This window comes from Rhinoderma darwinii, chromosome 7, assembly GCF_050947455.1.
Source record: "Rhinoderma darwinii isolate aRhiDar2 chromosome 7, aRhiDar2.hap1, whole genome shotgun sequence".
NCBI lineage: Eukaryota > Metazoa > Chordata > Amphibia > Anura > Rhinodermatidae > Rhinoderma > Rhinoderma darwinii.
In genome coordinates this window covers 5,044,975-5,064,631 of record NC_134693.1, presented here as the reverse complement: position 1 = coordinate 5,064,631, position 19,657 = coordinate 5,044,975, and the positions used below count along the sequence as shown (strand labels likewise).

At 44.8% G+C, this 19,657-nt stretch overlaps 1 protein-coding gene across 2 annotated transcripts in view; it reads left to right on the top strand.

The window, feature by feature from the left end:
• Positions 1–13,176, top strand: part of KDM4A (lysine demethylase 4A) — a 28,622-nt gene extending 15,446 nt beyond the window's left edge. The window contains exons 9-22 of one of the 2 annotated variants that reach the window (XM_075832634.1): positions 267–448; positions 1,963–2,141; positions 2,466–2,758; positions 3,432–3,552; positions 3,709–3,890; positions 4,454–4,649; positions 5,352–5,428; positions 5,534–5,589; positions 5,740–5,848; positions 6,589–6,774; positions 8,537–8,704; positions 9,804–9,923; positions 10,111–10,203; positions 11,347–13,176. In XM_075832634.1, the coding sequence (XP_075688749.1) occupies positions 267–448; positions 1,963–2,141; positions 2,466–2,758; positions 3,432–3,552; positions 3,709–3,890; positions 4,454–4,649; positions 5,352–5,428; positions 5,534–5,589; positions 5,740–5,848; positions 6,589–6,774; positions 8,537–8,704; positions 9,804–9,923; positions 10,111–10,203; positions 11,347–11,487 (2,103 nt within the window). In that variant the 3' untranslated portion in view covers positions 11,488–13,176. Of the gene's footprint in view, positions 1–266; positions 449–1,962; positions 2,142–2,465; positions 2,759–3,431; positions 3,553–3,708; positions 3,891–4,450; positions 4,650–5,351; positions 5,429–5,533; positions 5,590–5,739; positions 5,849–6,588; positions 6,775–8,536; positions 8,705–9,803; positions 9,924–10,110; positions 10,204–11,346 lie in introns of both variants that reach the window. The other variant, XM_075832633.1, reaches the window with a different exon arrangement.
• Positions 13,177–19,657: the final 6,481 nt, after the last annotated feature.

The window sequence follows — 19,657 nt, the reverse complement described above, 5'->3', positions numbered from 1 at the left end:
AAAAACGGAGCCATTCACTTTCATTGAACGCTGACACCTTTCCGTAGCATTACGGAAGGGTGTCCGTGCCGTGGAAATGTTCCGGGAATTATGGAACATGTCCGTTGTTTTGCGGGCCGTGCTCCCATACTTTGTATGGGAGCACGGGCCGAAAATGCGGCGGCCGGCCGTGCCCGCAATCGCGGGCACAGTCGTGTGCATGGGGCCTAAGAATGTGGTATTCTAATGCATCCCATAGACACTCATTGTCTGCCTCTTGTTTGTAGTGTTCCTGCAGAAAGGACATGGTGAAAATTTCCATGGATGTTTTTGTGCGCAAGTTTCAACCTGAGCGATATAAACTCTGGAAGACTGGAAAGGACTTTAGCGCCATTGACCACACCCTGCCCACCCCAGAAGCTGCGGAATTTGTTGATGATCAACAAGCCGATGCAAATCAAAAGAAAAGGTCAGTTAAAAATAAGACACAAAAAAACGCTGCTCCATTCAAGCGCCTCCTCATTGCGGTCGAGCAGTGATAAACGGGGGTTTAGTGCAAATGGGTGTCCCATCGGTGGGGGTCCCAGCGGTCAGATCCCCAGCAATCCTAAAACCGCCTATCCTGTGGATAGGTGATAATTTATGATGTTTGGAAAACCCTTTTAGGGAGGGTCCCATCTGATGATCCGGCGAGCCCTGAGCCTTGCTGAGTGTCCGTCAATGTAGTTCTCTATATCACACAATGAGATGTTCATGTTTCTCCATGAGGTGAACATAAAGCATCCCTTTAATCGGATTTTATTACAATAGTTAGGCCAGGATCACGCTCAGCGTTTGTGGCAATTTTTGGCTTTGTTTCTTAAATGGAATGTGTCGCTGGAATTTTTTTTTTTTTTTTTTTTAGTTAAACCATTAATATTTAAGTGATTACACATTGTTTTAATTTTTTCACAAGTCAGGAAATATTATAAATTAGATTCTAATTTATAACATTTCCATGTGCTGGCCACTAGAGGGAGCAGTTCCCAAAATTGCAACATGGTCAATGTGGTAAAGCAACCTCATTGCTTTATGCTGCAAATTTGGGGTGGACACACTCGCTCTAGTGTCCTCACACAATCCCCCCTCCCTTATTCTGGCTAGTGCCAGGAGAAGGAGGGGGTTGAATCTTCAAACCTCCTACACTGTGTGCTGCCATTTTCTGAGCTAATGCACAGTGTAGGAGGATTAGATACAGGGCTTAGCAGACAGTATAACACTAACATAATACACACGTCACATACACGAACATAAATTACCTGCCGCCTCTGCTCCGCTTTCTTGAACATATGGCCGGAAGCCGCGGCCGGAAGTCGTCATCTTACTGTCCGGCAGCGGCTTCCGGTCCACAAGAAAATGGCGCCGGATTTCGCTCTGCCAACGAGCTTCGTACGCTGCAGTGAATGGAACGGCTGCCGTTCGCATTCTCTATGGGGTTGTATGTGCCGTATTCCATCTCTGTATGTGTCGTTAATCGATACATACAGAGATGGAAAAAAAAATGGCAGCCCCCATAGAGAAGTAAAAGGAAGTACAAAGTAAAAAGTAGAACACGAGAACACAAATAAAATTTATGTTAATATCATATTAAAAGTAATATGATAAAAAAGAAAAAATCTTCATGACACCTTCCCTTTAAGTTAAAGCCAGAAGTGGATCCATAAGGAACTAAAGGTTTCAATAAAAGTGATGCCTCTCCTTTCTTTTGTGTCCACTCCTCTGGCTCAAAAACCTGAGCAAAAAAAAAACTGCATCAATATTATTCTTGTGATCCTTGTCTTTTTATGGCATATCAATAAATGTTTCAGTCGTTGGTGGTTTTATCAGAGGAGAGGCATTCTCCATGACGGGGGACCATATCCAGCCTATAGTTTCGGATTAATTGGGTACAAGTCTGTTATGTGTCTCATTGATATTTGATTTCGCTCGACCTCTTCTCTTCAGCGTTACAAAACAACGCATAGGAACCAAGCGCCACCGGGTGTGTTTGGAGGTTCCAAAAGAGTTGAGCCAGAGCGGAGAATTTAAGGATGAACTCTGTCCCAACAAATGTGATGTAGAAGAGACCCCCTGTGCAGAAGACCCTAAGGTGGAGGACTGCCTGGAAGACGACATGGAAGCAGGTAGTGCCCTGTTCTGGTTCCTATGTATTACTCCCTTATTGATCTACTTCATGCTGGCTTATTCACGTGGCATATGTGTCCAGGCGGCCATAGACTAATAGTTAAACGTTGTCTCCGCTAAGTAATCCCCTGCTCAGAACTCTTCACCCCCCCCCCGCCAAGTCATACATGCAATTAAACAGCCGCCATTAATTGCCATTAATTGCTCCTGCAGACTAAGTGGTCATCACCACCGTGACTGATTTAGTTTGTCTACATGGGTGTATTTTATGTGCGTTTACATTGCATTAACAAACAGAGAATCCCGGTGTCTTTGTGTTCCAGGGTCTTCCGGACAGCAATTTGAAACCTTGAAAAATGTGGAAAGTTATGCCACCTCCGGAACAACCACTCCCATCTCTAACCCTGGGAGCCCCTCTACCAGTGCGGAGAGCTCCTCCTCATTTTCATCCTCCCAAGATGACTCCGGTTCTTCAGATACAGACTCGGAAGCTCCACATGGATCGTGCCCTAAGAAGTCTCGCAGCATACACAGCTATGGCAAAGGGCAGAGCAAAACCCCCATATGGAAGAAGACCAGCGCTATGGGCAGTTTTACAGAGCATGAGCTGAAAGAGGTATGTGGGGAGGGGGGTGCACAGCTGACTGTAGGGACTCCTTTTTTTGATGCCGGTCAAATATTTTAGCACCACACCTAATCTTACAAGTTGAATTTATTTAAAGGGCAATGCCATTAATGTGAAAGTTGCAAGTCACCAGAGTAAGATCTGCAGTCACTGAGAGAGTAGGGAATGCTGTGATATTTCAACTGTGAAGCATGCAGATTAGTGACTCCATCAGCAGAATAGTGAGTGCAGCTCTGGAGTATAATACAGGATGTAACTCAGGATCAGTACAGGATAAGTAATATAATGTATGTACACAGTGACTCCACCAGCAGAATAGTGAGTGCAGCTCTGTAGTATAATACAGGATATAACTCAGGATCAGTACAGGATAAGTAATATAATGTATGTACACAGTGACTCCACCAGCAGAATAGTGAGTGCAGCTCTGGAGTATAATACAGGATGTAACTCAGGATCAGTACAGGATAAGTAATGTATGTACACAGTGACTCCACCAGCAGAATAGTGAGTGCAGCTCTGGAGTATAATACAGGATATAACTCAGGATCAGTACAGGATAAGTAATGTAATGTATGTACACAGTGACTCCACCAGCAGAATAATTCCATCCATAGGACACCCCATTTTAATCAGCAATGTCCTTGTCTCATTTATTATGTAGGTGGCAGGGAAACACATGGATTCCTCTCAGGAGAATTTTAACGCCAAGAGCCGCCGGCAGCCTCTCTCGAAGCTTCCCCGTTACCACCCCTTGGTGATGAAGGATAGCGGCAGTGAAGACGGTATGTGTCAGATTTCTTGTCTGTTCTTCATTGAGCAAAGCTCCAAGCATAGGATTACATGATCTTTCTCATAAAGAAACCAGATGAAATTATGGATGAAATGTTCCAGCTGCTTCACATACACTCCACCGTGTAAACTTTTTTTGTAATCTATAGACCAGTCGGACCAGGTGATTATGGATGAAGAATTTGAGGAGACTGAGACATGGGCCAAACCCCTCGCTCAGCTATGGAGGAACAAACCCCCAAATATCCAAGTGGAGAGAGAATACAATCTAGCCATGTCTCAGGTGTCCCCGCACTGCTCCATCTGCCTGCTCTTCCGGACCCACCATCAGGTAATGCCAGAGGGTGGGAGGCAGACTGATTGATTTATTTTTTTGTTATTAAATGAGAACGCTGTTTTTGAAAACTGTTTTACTGTTTGAATCTAATGATAAATAAAATGCTTTTGTGGTCTTGTCTTATACTCCAGTGACAACCAAAGCTGCATTACAATTATTATTTTTTTATCCTGTTAAAGGATCTTGCATCTTCCTTCTGCCTCACTGCTGGTTCAATATGCAGATTATGTTTTGCTGCCAAGCCTTAAGGGAGATGTAGGGTTTGCAATTCATTGTACAGTAGACTATTTTAGACCAAACAACATCTTGCACGATGCAGCTCTAAATGTGAATGGAGTAGATGTGATGTAAAGCAAAGTATTTACAAAGTCTCTCAACCTTAGATGCAATATATAAAATGATCCTAAAAGGGTCTTTGTCGTGTGTGTAGGCACAATTTGCCTTTGTATCTCACAAAGACACGTTGGTGTAAGAATGAAGACCCGTAACTTGGTTATTCAATGAACTGCATTGTAACGTGAACTTGTTGGATTTAACGTGTGGCCTTTATCCAGCAGACCGAGTGTGCAGAACAGAACGAGAGCATTCAGACCCCCGTCGGATTCCGCCTGAAGACCAAGCCGCTTATCCCAGAGATGTGCTTCACAACCACCGCCAGCAACTCCGAGCTCAACCTGTCCCTTCCGTTCTTGGAGGATGATGGGACCAGCCTGCTCATAACCTGTAGAAACTGCAACGTCTGTGTGCATGCCAGTAAGTCCTACTCCCTGCAGCCTATAATATGTATGGTATTGCTTCAGGTATCGATCTGGGTTCTGACTAAACCTGGATGATGATGGAGGTCTCTCGCTCAGGCTTATTTCATGTTAACTAAAACCTAGAACAATGGTAGCATAGTCCTCCCTCCACTGATTCCTGGAGATCCTTATGATGCTCTGACTGCAGCAATTACTATAAACATTTTCTCTCATCTCTGGCAGCTCCCAGTAGTGAGACACCTAAAAAAAATAAAAAAATCTATCCGCTTCTTGGAGGACGACTCTCTTATATGAACCAAGGTTGGCCAAGCTAGACTCTTCCAGTGTAAAAACATGATCAAGCTTGGAAAAGATGTATCAGGGCTCATTAAGACGGAACTCATCAGAGCGGACTGCCAAACAAATGTCACAATCTGCAGCTGGGATTTTACTGCTCCATTATGTTCAAATGTTTCCCTTCAACTGGAGCAGAAGACAAAATGGTGTTAGTATTGTAACCAGGACTGTATTAGTGGGAGGGGGTCCTCAGTCAGGACACCCCTTTATTACTCAGTGGACAGTCTCTAAAGAACATCTGTACCTCCTCCATTTGTATTACACGGACGGCTCATTGAGGGGGGTCAGAGAACCCCTTTTATATCTCCATGTAAATGGTGTAAAGTCTCCGCTCTGGTGTGACCCTCATTATATTTAACAGGTTGCTATGGAGTCCCCAAAGATAAAGCAGTAGAAGGCTGGGTGTGCTCCAGGTGTGAGGAAAACGCCATCTCCGAGGTAAGGAGGCGCACCCTGTGGAATATGTGGATGTTTTCATCTTTTTGGTACGAGGTTGAAGATTTTCCTTATTTTACGATCTTGCGCTTTGTCCGGACTTTTTAGGATTGCTGCCTCTGTTCTCTACGTGGAGGAGCCTTACAGAAGGCCAACGATAACCGGTATGTTTGCTTCTACATTGGTCATGATGTAAACTTGTGTGTTCTTCTTCAGGCCTGCGCCTTCTTTTCTGTAGTCTCTCCAGATATTTTTATAATATCTTTAATTTAATTGATGAATAATTGGGTTATTTGTGTCTTGTTTTGCGCTAGGTGGGTGCACGTCATGTGCGCTGTGGCGGTGGCTGAAGCAAAATTCGTGAACATTGCAGAGAGGCGTCCGGTAGACATCAGCAAAATCCCCTTGATGAGATTCAGACTGGTACGTGTCTATTCGCCTTTAAAAATATGCCAACACAACTGCCCCACGTGCACTCTGCTATATATATATATTCAAAACTATTTATTTCTTTAATGCATCTAAAATTAAAACAGCAGCAACTTTCCAAATTTACTGTTTTGCTCTTACATCTTCTATACAGACCTATTTATCACCATAGTGTGGCCCCACGCACCCGACCATAGATTTTGTCCGTAATTACCGTCTGCCTTTACAGACCCATTCATTTCTATTGACCACGGACACCTTCCCGTATATTTGCGGGAAGGTGTCTAGACCGTAGAAAGCCTCCGAAAGATAGGACCTGTCCTATCTTTTGCTTTTTACAGAACATGCTTTATATGGGAGCACAGGCCAAAAATGCGGACCGCGATTACGGACACGGCCGTGTGCATGAGGCCTTACAGTCTACAAACAAACCTTGTTTTAGTCTGATTCTGCAGTCATGTGTTGCTTTGCTCTGTCCACCCCCCTATTCAGTAGAAGGGGAGGCAAAGTGAAGAGCGTAACTCATGACTGCAGGATCAGATTACACAGGGTTGGTTTGTAGCCTATGACCATAGAGACACACAGTTCTGCATGGGAGCTCCATTTAAAAAAATAAATAAATATATATATATATATATATATATATATATATATATATATATATATATATACACACACACACACACACATGTTGCAAAAGTCCATGTTCCGTGACCTTTGGTATGTGATTCTAGAAATGTGCTTTCTGCAAGAAGAGGAGAAAGAGGGTGGCAGGATGTTGTGTGCAGTGCTCTCATGGACGATGTCCCACCTCATTCCACGCCACCTGCGCCCAAGCTGCAGGAGTGATGATGCAGCCAGATGACTGGCCATTTGTGGTGTTTATAACCTGCTTCAGACACAAGCCGTCCCAAAATGAGGTAATGCACGGTCCCTAGATATCTGCATATATTAGTGGCGGATGTTTTTGTAGCAGCGCACATAAGTGATAGTTGCAACATTTTTTCAAATCGGACCAATTTTCCAGATGTGTGGCCCTTAATAACCAGTCCCTATAGTGAAAAGTATCAGAACACTGGTTAAATCTGGGGCAAATCATGGCACCGGCTTCTATAAAGTAGACGTTTCTAAAGTTCCAAGGCCTGGGAGCGTTCTCCACTCTGGCCTCATGGGGAGGAGGATCCTGCCATAACCGGTCAACTGGTCGCTGGTTTGACAGCTGCCGTTCCCATTGTCACTACCCTGGGCTTCTGTAGTGCTGTAGGTTAAAGAGGCTGAGTCACCAGAGTATAAGTGCCCCGTCTCCTACATAATCTGATCGGCGCTGTAATGTAGATAACAGCAGTGGTTTTTATTTGTAAAAACTATCATTTTTGACAAAGTTATGAACTATTTTAGATTTATGCTAATTAGTTTCTTAATGGACAACTGGGCGTGTTTTTACTTTTTACCAACTGGGCGTTGTACAGAGGAGTGTATGACGCTGCCCAATCAGTGACCAATCCGTGTCATACACTTCTAATTGTTACAGTGTGATTGTGCAGTGAAAGAAGCTGGGCTGGTACAATGAGAAGTGTATGATGCTGATTTGGTCACTCACTGGTCACTGATTGGTCAGCGTCATACACTCCTCTGTACAACGCCCAGTTGGTAAAAAGTAAAAACACGCCCAGTTGTCTAATAAGAAACTAATTAGCATAAATCTAAACGAGCTCATAACTTTGTCAAACATTATCGCTTTAAAAAATAAAAACCACTGTTCTCTACATTAGAGCACCGATCAGATTATGTAGGAGACAGGGCACTTATAATCTGGTGACAGAGCCTAGAATGTGTCGCTAGAAAAATAAATATATATTTTTTTTAGTTAAACTGTTCGTATATAAATGATTACACATTGTTTTAATTTTTTCACAAGTCAGGAAATATTATAAATTAGATTCTAATTTATAACATTTCCATGTGCTGGTCACTAGAGGGAGCAATTCCCAAAATTGCAGCATTGGCATGTGGTAAAGCAACCTCATTGCTTTATGCTGCAAAATTGGAGAAGACACACTCGCTCTAGTGTCCTCAAACAATCCCCCCTCCTTTTATCCCGGCTAGTGCCAGGAGAAAGGAGGGGATTGAATGTTCAAACCTCCTACACTGTGTGCTGCCATTGCACATGCACAGTGTAGGAGGATTAGATACAGGGCTCAGCAGACAGTATAACACGAACATAGCTTACCTGTCGCTGCTGCTGCCTCCGCTCCTAGTCCTTGCTTCTGAACATATGGATGGAAGCCGCGGCCGGAAGTTGTCATCTTACTATCCGGCCGCGGCTTCCGGTCCTCATGAAAATGGCGCCGGATGTCACTCTGCCGAAGACCTTCCTTTTGGACTGTGTGAGAGCGGCGCATGCACCGTTCCCACACAGACGGCGTACACCATAGTGAATGGAACGGCTCCCGTGTTCATTCTCTATGGGGATGTATGTGCCGTATTCCATCTCTGTTGTTAATCGACACATACAGAGATGAAAAATAAAATGGCAGCCCCCATAGAGAAGTAAAAGTGAGAAAAAAGTACAACACAAATAAATAAAATTTATTGCAATAACATATAAAAAAAAAAATTCCCGTGACACCTTCCCTTTAAGTGTCATTGTTGTGTAACGTAATACTTCATGTTTCTCTACAGGGTAAAGACTCGCACCGCGACATTGTGGTGGGGCAGCGCGTGATTGGCAAGCACAAGAATGGCCGCTACTACCAGTGTGAGGTGATCAAGCTGACAAAGGAGACTTTTTATGAGGTCAATTTTGACGATGGCTCCTTCAGTGATAATCTTTATCCAGAAGACATTGTGGTGAGTGAGAGAAACTTGAAGATTATAACATTTATATTTTACGTATGCCGGTGTATATGTTGAGTTATTTATCTGTATCGGATTGCATACATAAAATATAAGAAATCACAGCGACTAGGTTTGTGAAAATAAAAATTCTCATGTCCACGAAGTTGCAAGAGTCTCCCATAACCGGGTTCTATCGTGCCAAAGTTGCCCTGCGGTTACAAAAGTCTGTTAGAGACCTGCCCTAAGGTTGGGGTTACAGAGGGATTTGGATTAAAGTTTAAAACCTGTAGAATCGATATTGAGTTAGAGCTTTATTCTAGTTAATTATCAAAATGGGAAACCACTTTTCTAATAATACATGATCAGCCGACATTCCGCTTCTACCGTGCAGGGCCGGGTGTACTACGCTGGTATAGTGCAGCCCATGGATTAGTCCTGTGTAATGTATCCATGGACTAAACATGGTGTCGGATGTGTAACCCCCCCCAGAAAACCGCTAGCAACAGGGTTATGACACCGGACGTGTGCCGGGTCACAAGACACTAGCCAATCACGTGACTAGCACCATATTTATTAACAAAATCCATTAATTATGCTTAACTACCCCAACCTGTCACTGCAGGACATCTCCTTCTGCCGTGTATGTGGTGACTACTGCTCTGCACATGATTCATGCCACTTGAAACCCCCCTACCTTCCTATCCCTCCCCCCCCCTCTCACCTTCCTATCCCTCCCCCCCCCCCCCCTCTCACCTTCCTATCCCTCCCCCCCCCCCCTCACCTTCCTATCCCTTCCCCCCCCCCCTCACCTTCCTATCCTCTCCCTCCCCCCCCCCCCCCCCTCACCTTCCTATCCTCCTCTCTCCCCTCACCTACCTATCCTCCCCCCCCCCCCCCTCACCTTCCTCTCCGCTTCACCTTCCTATCCTCTTTCCCCCCCCTCCTCACCTTCCTATCCTCTTCTCCTCTCCTCCCCTCTCTCTCCCCTTCCTCTCCCTTTTTCATCCTTTGGTTTTCCCTAGAAGTATCTGGTCTCCAGTCCCTGTGATGTTTTACTATTTTCGGTTTCCTGGTCATTCTTTTTACTCCATTTCCTTTTAATCTGTGACAGAGCCGTGACTGTCTTAACCTGGGTCCACCACCCGCAGGGGAAGTCGTACAGGTCCGTTGGACGGATGGACTCGTCTATGGTGCCAAGTTTGTTGCATCGCACACAATTCAGATGTATCAGGTGAGCGCAGGGAAGCAGAGGAACGTTGTGTAAACATTTCTTCTTTTTATTTTTAGACTTTGTTTAGTGTGGGGTTTCTTTTTTTTGTTTTTTGTTTTTTTACCCGTCAGGTGATGAGGTCCAGTTTTAAGGAATTTTGCAGAAAGTTTGCAGTTTTATCACCGACCATTATATTCTCATTCTTTAGGTTGACTTTGAAGACGGCTCTCATGTGTCTGCAAAAAGAGATGATGTGTATACACTCGATGAAGAGTTACCAAAGAAAGTAAAGACTCGCCTGGTCAGTACACGTCCATGACACCCAGCACTATAGACGTACTGACGGGTCCCCTGTGCCGGGCATCTAGCGGTCCAGATCACCTTTGCACACAGATCTAAGCACTGCTGTGAATTGTCTTAGATATTCTACAGACTCTCCTGCATCTCGGCAGCTGAGCACTAATCTTCACACTGTCCTAGGAATCTTCACAAACTATTAAGGCTATGTTCACACGGGGTATTTTGCCGAGTTTTTTGACGCGGAAACCGCGTCGCAAAACTCGGCAAAAACGGCCCGAGAACGCCTCCCATTGATTTCAATGGGAGGCGTCGGCGTCTTTTTCCCGTGAGCAGTAAAACTGCCTCGCGGGAAAAAGAAGCGACATGCCCTATCTTCGGGCGCTTCCGCCTGTGACCTCCCATTGACTTCAATGGGAGGCAGGAGAAAGCGTATTTCTCGCTGTTTTATGCCCGCGGCGCTCAATGGCCGCGGGCGAAAAACGGCGTGCAGGGAGAGGAAAATCTGCCTCAAAGTTCCAAACGGAATTTTGAGGCAGATATTCCTCCCCCAAAATACTCCGTGTGAACATAGCCTAAGAGTCAATGATTGCCATAAGTCAGGCAGTCCTTAATACAGGTGCTTAGGAGAGATCTGCAGATTTCCACGTCCTGCTGCCGCGATGCTGGAGAATCTGTTTACTGTATCGACGTTTTATCTGAAACCGGAGCTGGGTAAATATCTTGTATTTGTTCTCCTCCTGGGTCTCGGCCTGGGTTCACGAATGCAGGAGTGAACACAAGAGAGAAGTTTCTGTCTTTCCTGTAGGCTTTTCCTTTTTTTCTAAATCCATTTTTGACTTGGGTGAAAAATGTCAAGTACCAATTCTGCTGGATACTATTGGAAACTGTCAGCAAGTTTGGACACACCCGAACAGCTTATCTGAGCTCCTTTTTAATGTAGGAAAAACAGTCCCGCTACATCAGGTAACTGTATAGCGCTTAGTATAAAGATGACAACACTTCCCAGGATCCTCAGTCAGCTCCGCCGGTATAGAATATTCGTGTCGTCTGCCCTGGATTCTTAACACGCCGCATGCTGATAATCGAATAGGTTGTATTTTGTTGGCTCCGATCTCATTTGCTTTTATTCTTCCTTCCCTCACAGTCGGTGGCGTCTGACATGCGTTTTACAGAAATCTTCGCAGAAAAGGAAGTGAAGCAGGAGGTCAAGCGACAGCGAGTCATCAACTCCAGGTATCGAGAGGACTACATTGAACCAGATCTGTATCAAGCCATCATGGAGTGAGGCGGTTCGCCTCTGCTGCCCCCTCCCCCACTCCGCCATACTGGAAAAGGGGCAGCACCAAAACCCTGGCCAATCGTCTCATTCACTTTGGACCTTGTTTTCTTTACCGGGACATTTTTCACTTTGGAATACGGTTTATCAATTGGAACTTGCCGTTATCATGCGATATTGGATAAATCAATTACTTGGTGCCCTGCATTTAAAATCTCCCCATTTAATGAAGATCCACCCAATGTTTGGTGCAGCTTGCGGAGGATCGTCGGGCTGAGCACCTACAACTTCCTTCAGAACAGTGTTACCAGAAGTCTCTATTCTTAGAGATACAAACCCCTCTTCGTCCTTGCACCCCTCCCCCACCACTTTCCTTTGGAACCTGAACACAATGACATTAAATATGAAAACCCTAAACCTCTCCAGAGACTCTGCCGTCACATTGTTCCCTCCTCTTCTTTACTGATCCTTTTGTTGCTTTTTGTTTTGATACATTTTTGCATTAAGAAGCTGGACTTGTATTTTGATATTTAAAGAAGGAGACTGTGAACGTGTCTGGACATAAAATAAACTCCAGGTTTCCATTGATGCTTCATTAAGGGATTTTACGCCGTCTGAAGAGGTTTCACGCAACGGTTACAATGTTATTGAAGGGTTAAATGGCCGTCTCTGATCCAGTGAGTGTCTACCTCTCGTCTTACAGCTAAACGTCTGTTCCGAAATGATCAAAACCGGATTTCCCGTCACTTGTGAAGCTGAGGCCTGTGAACGATGTTGGGGACTTATTGCCTCTTGGAGTTACAGACGTCCCATCACAACAGCCCCGGGGACTTCTATGGGGTCCCAGCACAGGCTCCCCTCACACTGGCGGATTCCCCTACTCGACGGACACCGCAATGTTAAACAAGGGAGAGCGGAACGAGGCTGAGAGTTGGGATTCTGTGCGATAATACAAGAGCCGCGAGCGCAGTGCTCAGCTTTACCCGAATTTGGGATGGGGAAGAGGGGGGGGGACAGGGAACATTTTTATTTTTCCCATGCAGCCCCCTTGGTCTTCATACACCACTGCATTTGGGATTACATCTGGAAATCCTGCTGTAGGAAAATTTGTCCTTATAGGATACTTTTCCTTTTTTACACTTCTCAACAGTATTTAAAACTAAATATTGTAATCGCATCACCGGTGGCCGCTATTTAAGACAAAAAAAACAAACCAAACTTATTTATATTGAATCTTTTGTAAGAATAGCTACCTAGTCCCCCGGGGAGTCCGGCGTAGTTGGCCGTTTTCTGCTGGATAGTCCCGTAGCGACGTATAGAAAGGTCCCAGGTCAGACTTGTAAGCTCGGTCGTACCATCCTGCTCAGAGGAAGGGGGGAGTCTGGAAGTCACCAGTCACGGAGGAGAGGTGGCGTCTTGGACATGGAATCTCCGGACTGGCACCAAGTGCTCGTTAACCCTTACTTGGTATAGGACGGAGATCGCTTGCTCCCCTCGTGCTGTCTTCTGTGGCATTGAACCCTGTTAGAGAAAAAAAAAAAAAACACGACTATTTTTTGTTTTTCTTTTCAAATTAATACTTAAATTATACAGCAAGGTAGCGCATTAATTTTAGCAATAAACTTGTGTGGCGTGCAGCTATTGTGTCTGGATATTATTTGATTAAATGTGGTATTTAAATAAAAATATTACTCGGTAGTGGCGATCTCCTTATTGCTCTGCAGGCAGCGGAGCCGGGGTGATGATTGAGGCCTCCAAGATAAATGTATTTATTAGTGCCGCTCCCACTGCACGACTCTGCCGGCATGGATATATGTATACGTGACAACCACGGCTCCTCTCTGACGACAACCGTTCACAGCGGCGTATGAAAAGGGGTTTGTGGGAAAATAGACAACCAGAACATGGTGGAGGCGACATCGCTGTATAATGAAAAGTGCTGCAACTTTCTAACATATATATATATTTTTCTTTACAATTCCTCATGATTTTCAAGATCAGTGCTTGCTGTCAGTGGAGGGGAAAAATTCTCGATTTTTTTTTTTTTACATCCAAAGGCTGATTTCTGGCGGTAACCTCATTGATTACCGGATCGGACCCCGGCAGCCGCTTCCATTTGACCTTTAACAAAATCCTCGCACACATCAGGGTTGTGTCTGACTAAGCAGAACTCTTATTGGTGAGCGTAACTTTCAGCGGCCGTCTTATACTGTTTATCGGTTTTACCTGCACTATGTGGCGCCGTGCATGCTCGCTCTTTTTTTTTTTCTACAATATAGATTTCAGAGATGCGTTAGTTGGGTGGCCCGGTCCTGAAACTCCAAGTGATAGTAAGGGCCCATTCACACCAACGTGAACAACGTTCGTGGGCTGCGCGTGGAAATCATGCGCAGCATACGGACCCATTGATTTCAATGTGGCCGTTCACACTTGGGTGAACCGCACTGCATGTGCTATATTGGTGTGTTTTCACACATCTACGCACTCATTGAAGTCAATGGGTGCATGAAAACTTCGCACAGCACATGGATTCACATCCGTGTGCGGTGTGTGATTTGCGCATCAACTCGATTTTAAGAAAAATGTGCTTTGCGAGTGCGTGAATAATGCATGCCGCTCGTAAAGCACACAGATTCATAACGCCACGCACACCAGAGTCACACGCGTGAATCTGATCCGTGGATGTAGCCTTAGACTGCTGTGCCCTTTTTACACACATTTGACTTTCCTTAGCTTCCATTCACTGACAACAAGTAGTCATCAGAGATCTTGACAGTGGTGAAGAGTTGAAACACAAAGCGTTTTCTTTATATAATTGTTTTTTTTTGAGAGGGGGGGGGGGGGGGGTTCCTCTACAGAAGACTGCACCGGCCCCTTAATTTCAGCCCTCAGCTTTGATGCTATATTCCTTCTTACTCCACTGTAAGGCTGGATTCACATGAGCGTGGCGTTTTTGCGCACGCAAAAACGTGGCGTTTTGCCTGCGCAAAAGGCACTTTACAGCTCCGTGTGGCCTCAGCATATGATGCGCGGCTGCGTGCTTTTCGCGCAGCCGCCGTCATTATGACACTCCGTTTGGATGTTTGTAGCACGTGGGGCTTTTCTGGTTTCATTCATCCTTTTCACTGCTGTTGCGCGAATCACGCTGTTCGCACGGAAGTGCTTCCGTGTGGCATGCGTGGTTTTCACGCACCCAATGACTTCACAACGCCCAAAGAATGGACATGTCGTGACTTTTTTTCAGCGGACTCACGCAGCGTAAAAATCACGCACATGTCTGCACGGCCCCATAGACTAATATAGGTCTGTGCGACGCACGTATATCCCATTCGTCTGAATAAGGCCTAAGGGTATGTGCACACGCAAACTCAAAAACGGCTGAAAATACGGGGCTGTTTGCATAGGAAAACCGCTCCTGATTTTCAGCTGTTTTTTTTTAGCAACTCTCATTTTTTACGGCTGTTTTTGTAGCTGTTTTTCTATAGTCAATCAAAAACGGCTCAAGAAGTGCCATGCACTTCTTATTTGCGGGCGTTTTTTTTACGGGGCCGGTTTTAAAAACGGCCGCGTAAAAATACACCCTGTCGGAACAAAACCGTTTATGGCCTCAAAAACGGCCAAAAATAAGACGTGTGAACGTACCCTAAGGGGGGATTCACACGAACGTGATTTGCATCCGTGCAGCCCGCATGGTTTTCACGCGGGTCGCACGGACCTATGCAAGTCTATGGGGCAGTGCAGACTGTCCATGAGTTTTGCGCAGCATTAGTCCGCTGCGTAAAACTCGCAACATGTTCTTTATGTCGGCGTTTTTCGTGCATCACGCACCCATTGAAGTCAATGGGTGCGTGAAAATCACGCATGCCCCACGGAAGCACTTCCGTGGGACGCGCGTTATTCGCGCAACAGCAGTAAAATAATGAATGTAAACAGAAAAGCACCATGTGCTTTTCTGTTTACAAACATCCAAACGGAGTGTCATATTGATGGCGGCTGCGCGAAAAGCACGGAGCTGTCAAGTGCATTTTGCGCGCGCAAAACGAAGCGTATTTTGCGTGCGCAAAAACGTCACGTTCGTCTGAATCAGCCCTAACAGTTGGGGTGTCTTTCGATCTGCAGGCAGTTTAACTAGCAGTTCCCTAAGGACGGACATAAAATAGTTCATGGCCTGCTGACTGGTAGCAGAGATACGTCTGGTTTCCTGATCTTCTGCAGTAGATCGATCAAATTTTATCAGTAATTCATATTTTGCAAAGTGGCTCTAAAATGGAGCGCCTCTACTAGTGCCCCTATAAGAAGCTGGCAGATTCCGTCGTTTCGACGGAATCAATAGCTTTGTCGACTACGCTATTAATTCCATCAAAACGACAGAACCCTCTCACAACGGGGAGAAACGGAAACCATTGGCACCGGATCCGTCACCATTGAAATCAATGGTAACGGAAACCTATGCTTTCAGTTTGTGTCAGTCAGGGCTCCATTTCGACGGAAAGCTCAGACGGAACAAAGACCTAGCGCACATGTGAACGAAGCCTTAGAGGGGTCTTTTGAAAATAAGTTTATCACAAAGTGTCACCCTGCTGGGACTCCCAGCGATCAGCTGTAATCTGTGGGGAAACCTGGCCGTAAGTGTTTAATTTCCCTACAGCGCCACCACAGGGGTAATGAAGCATTACAGTGTCCATTCATATTAATGTGTTGTCTGTGTAATGCAGAACTGATCCTCCAGAGAGAGACACACGCTCTGTTAGGCTGGATTCACACGAGCATGTAGGACAACTGTCCCGTACTGTAATCATGTTTTCAGTACTGGACAGTAGTTCCACGGAGAGGCAGGGACTCCTAGCGTCGTACATAACTATGATTCTAGGAGTCCGGCTCCCTGCACTGTGTTCGGTCCGGGATTTGCGGCCGAAATACGTTCCGTCCTTTACGGACCGAACATGCTCGTGTGAACCAGCCTAACCGCTCTGCACTCTGACCTAGAGATGAGGATCCTGAACAGAGGACCCCCCCCCCCCTCTATTAACCCTGAATTTTCTAATAGTGGTTATGGAAGAGGGTTTTCTTAAATGGACAACTCCTTTAAATGGGATATCAATGATTAGAAAAAAAATAGCTGCTTTCTTCCCAAAACATACACACCTGTCCATGGGTTATGTCTGGTATTGCAGCTCGTCTCCATTGAAGTGAATGGGGGTGAGCTACAATACCCCCAAAAAACCTGTCGACAGGTGTAGCGCTGTTTTTGGAAGAAAGCTGACGCGTTTTAAAAAAAATTATCATTATTCTGATATACAATATCTGTGGCTTGACGTGAACTTTCTCCTATAACTGATGAATATCAGTATAATCCCTCGTACCACTCCCGTTTTATGAGACAGATAACCAGCGCTGTATGTCGAGAGGACAAAGACCTACAACACACCCACATGTAAGAGATAAGGGTGTGGGTGACTTCTACTCTAGATTTCTTTGCTGGTTGAGAAAACAAACTCATCACTTGTCCCTTAAAAATTGCTGAGAATTCAATAGAATCGATGATGAAATGATGAGTTACAGATGTTGTATTGGGGTCCAGGAGCTTGGAACTACCTACGCCTCTCGTAGGGTCATTAGTCACTATATACAATATACATTACTAGGTTACATGTTAATGGCATCAGAGGGGACAATATCTCCTGTTCCCACTTATAGCAAGTATTGGAAGGATTGATGGGTTTCTCCTAAACCTTAATCTAAAACTAACCCTAAATATCATCTGATACTGTCCCTCACGTCAAACTTTATGGGTCCATGCAAAATCGGAGGTTCAGTAATGTACAGTAGCAGGCTATGGGCCCATATCACGGATCAGTACCACAGGGATCCCTATTACAGCTGAGTCCTAACCTCCAACCTTCACTCCTGACACACTGACAAGCATTCGGCGCTATAAGGGCTCGTCCACACGTAACGGAATTTGTGCAGCAATTCCGTTGAAAGTAGCAGAATTTCCGCTGCATCAAAAACGCACCATTTCCTGCGTTGTGACTGCAGAAAATGGTGCGCATTTCGCTGCGTTTTTCACAATGTTGGGAGATGGTGACACCTCCTCTGAAAAATGCAGCAATTCTGTCCACTTTCCACAGCAGGAATTGACGTGCTGTGGTCCGAAAAATACGCACCGCAGGTTAATTTCTGGTCAGAATATTTGTTAAATCTCACCCACTTTGCTGCTACTGCTGCGTTTTTTCCGTCAGCGAATTCCTCCTGGTGTGGACGAGCCGTTACTGGACATCGATCTAAGCTCTAGATTTATGTTTATACGCTGTGTTTTCTCATTTCACCTGTCTGGATTTATACAGGATCTGCCATCAATCTAACTTCCAGAAAGATACAGCAGAGGAGACAGAGATCCGACAGGTTACAATTTTACCTGTTTTTACCCTGTATATAAGCGGTGCCAAATGAGTCTTGCAACCACTTAGACCTTGTTCACACTTTTTGTACATGTTTTTTGACGTGGAAAATGCACCAAAAAACGTCCGAAAATGCCTCCCATTGATTTCAATAGGAGACAAAGGCGTTTTTTCGCGTGAGCGGTAAAAAACGCTCGTCGGAAAAAGAAGCGACATGCCCTATCTTCGGGTGTTTACGTCTCTGACCTCCCATTGACATCAATGGGAGGCAGGGAAAGCGTATTTCGTGGTGTTTTTGCCCATGGGGCTCAATGCGCGCGAGCGAAAAAAGGGGTAAACGGCGTGCAGGCAGATCAAAATCTGCCTCAAAATCCCAAATGGAATTTTGAGGCAGAATTTTCTGCTTGCAAAAAACTCTGTGTGAACAGGGCCTTAAATTCCTCTCGCTATTGAAATAATGGGGGAGTTTTATTATTACTGTTTTAAAATTAGACAGGACAAAACTGGATCAGACCGGCAGAACCTGCGCCAAAAGAATCACAATGGCGCACGATGCCCGATCATTTTAGTGCATCCTGCTACACATATTACATAGTTACATAGTTACATAGTTTGTACGGTTGAAAAAAGACACATGTCCATCAAGTTCAACCAAGGGATGGGAAAGGGGAAGTAAAAAATTTCTACACATAGGAGCTAATATTTTTTTGTTCTAGGAAATTATCTAAGCCTTTTTTAAAGCCATCTCCTGTCCCTGCTGTGACGGCTCCTGCGGTGTCTACTGTCCCTGCTGTGACGGCTCCTGCGGTGTCTACTGTCCCTGCTGTGACCAGCTCCTGCGGTCACTATTCCATAGATTCACAGTTCTCACTGTAAAGAAGCCTTGTCGCCTCTGCAGGTTGAACCTTTTTTTCTCCAGACGGAGGGAGTGCCCCCTTGTTTTTTGAGGGGGTTTTACATGGAACAGGATTTCACCATATTTTTTGTATGTGCCATTAATATATTTATATAAGTTACTCATGTCCCCCCTTAGTCGTCTTTTTTCAAGGCTAAATAGGTTTAGTTCTTTTAATCTTTCCTCATAACTTAGATTCTCCATGCCCCTTATTAGCTTCGTTGCTCTTCTTTGTATTTTTTCCAACTCCAGGGCATCCTTTCTATGAACTGGAGCCCAGAACTGGACTGCATATTCTAGATGAGGCCTCACTAATGCTTTGTAAAGTGGTAATATTACATCCCTGTCCCGCGAGTCCATGCCTCTTTTGATACACGACAATATTTTGCTGGCCTTTGAAGCAGCTGATTGACACTGCATGCTGTTATTGAGTTTATGATTTACAAGTACACCCAGATCCTTCTCAACAAGTGAATCCGCCAGTGTAGCGCCCCCTAGGACATATGATGCATGCAGGTTGTTGGTACCCAGATGCATAACTTTACATTTATCTACATTAAACTTAATTTGCCAAGTGGACGCCCAAACACTTAGTTTGTTTAAATCTGCCTGCAATTCACAAACATCTTCCATAGTCTGAACTATATTACATAGCTTGGTGTCATCTGCAAAAATAGAAATAGTGCTATTAATCCCATCCTCTATATCATTAATAAATAAGGTGAATAATAGGGGTCCCAGCACTGAACCCTGGGGTACACCACTTATAACCGGGGACCATTCAGAGAAGGAATCATTGACCACAACCCTCTGGATACGGTCCTTGAGCCAATTCTCAATCCAATTACAAACTATACTTTCTAAACCTATAGTCCTTAATTTA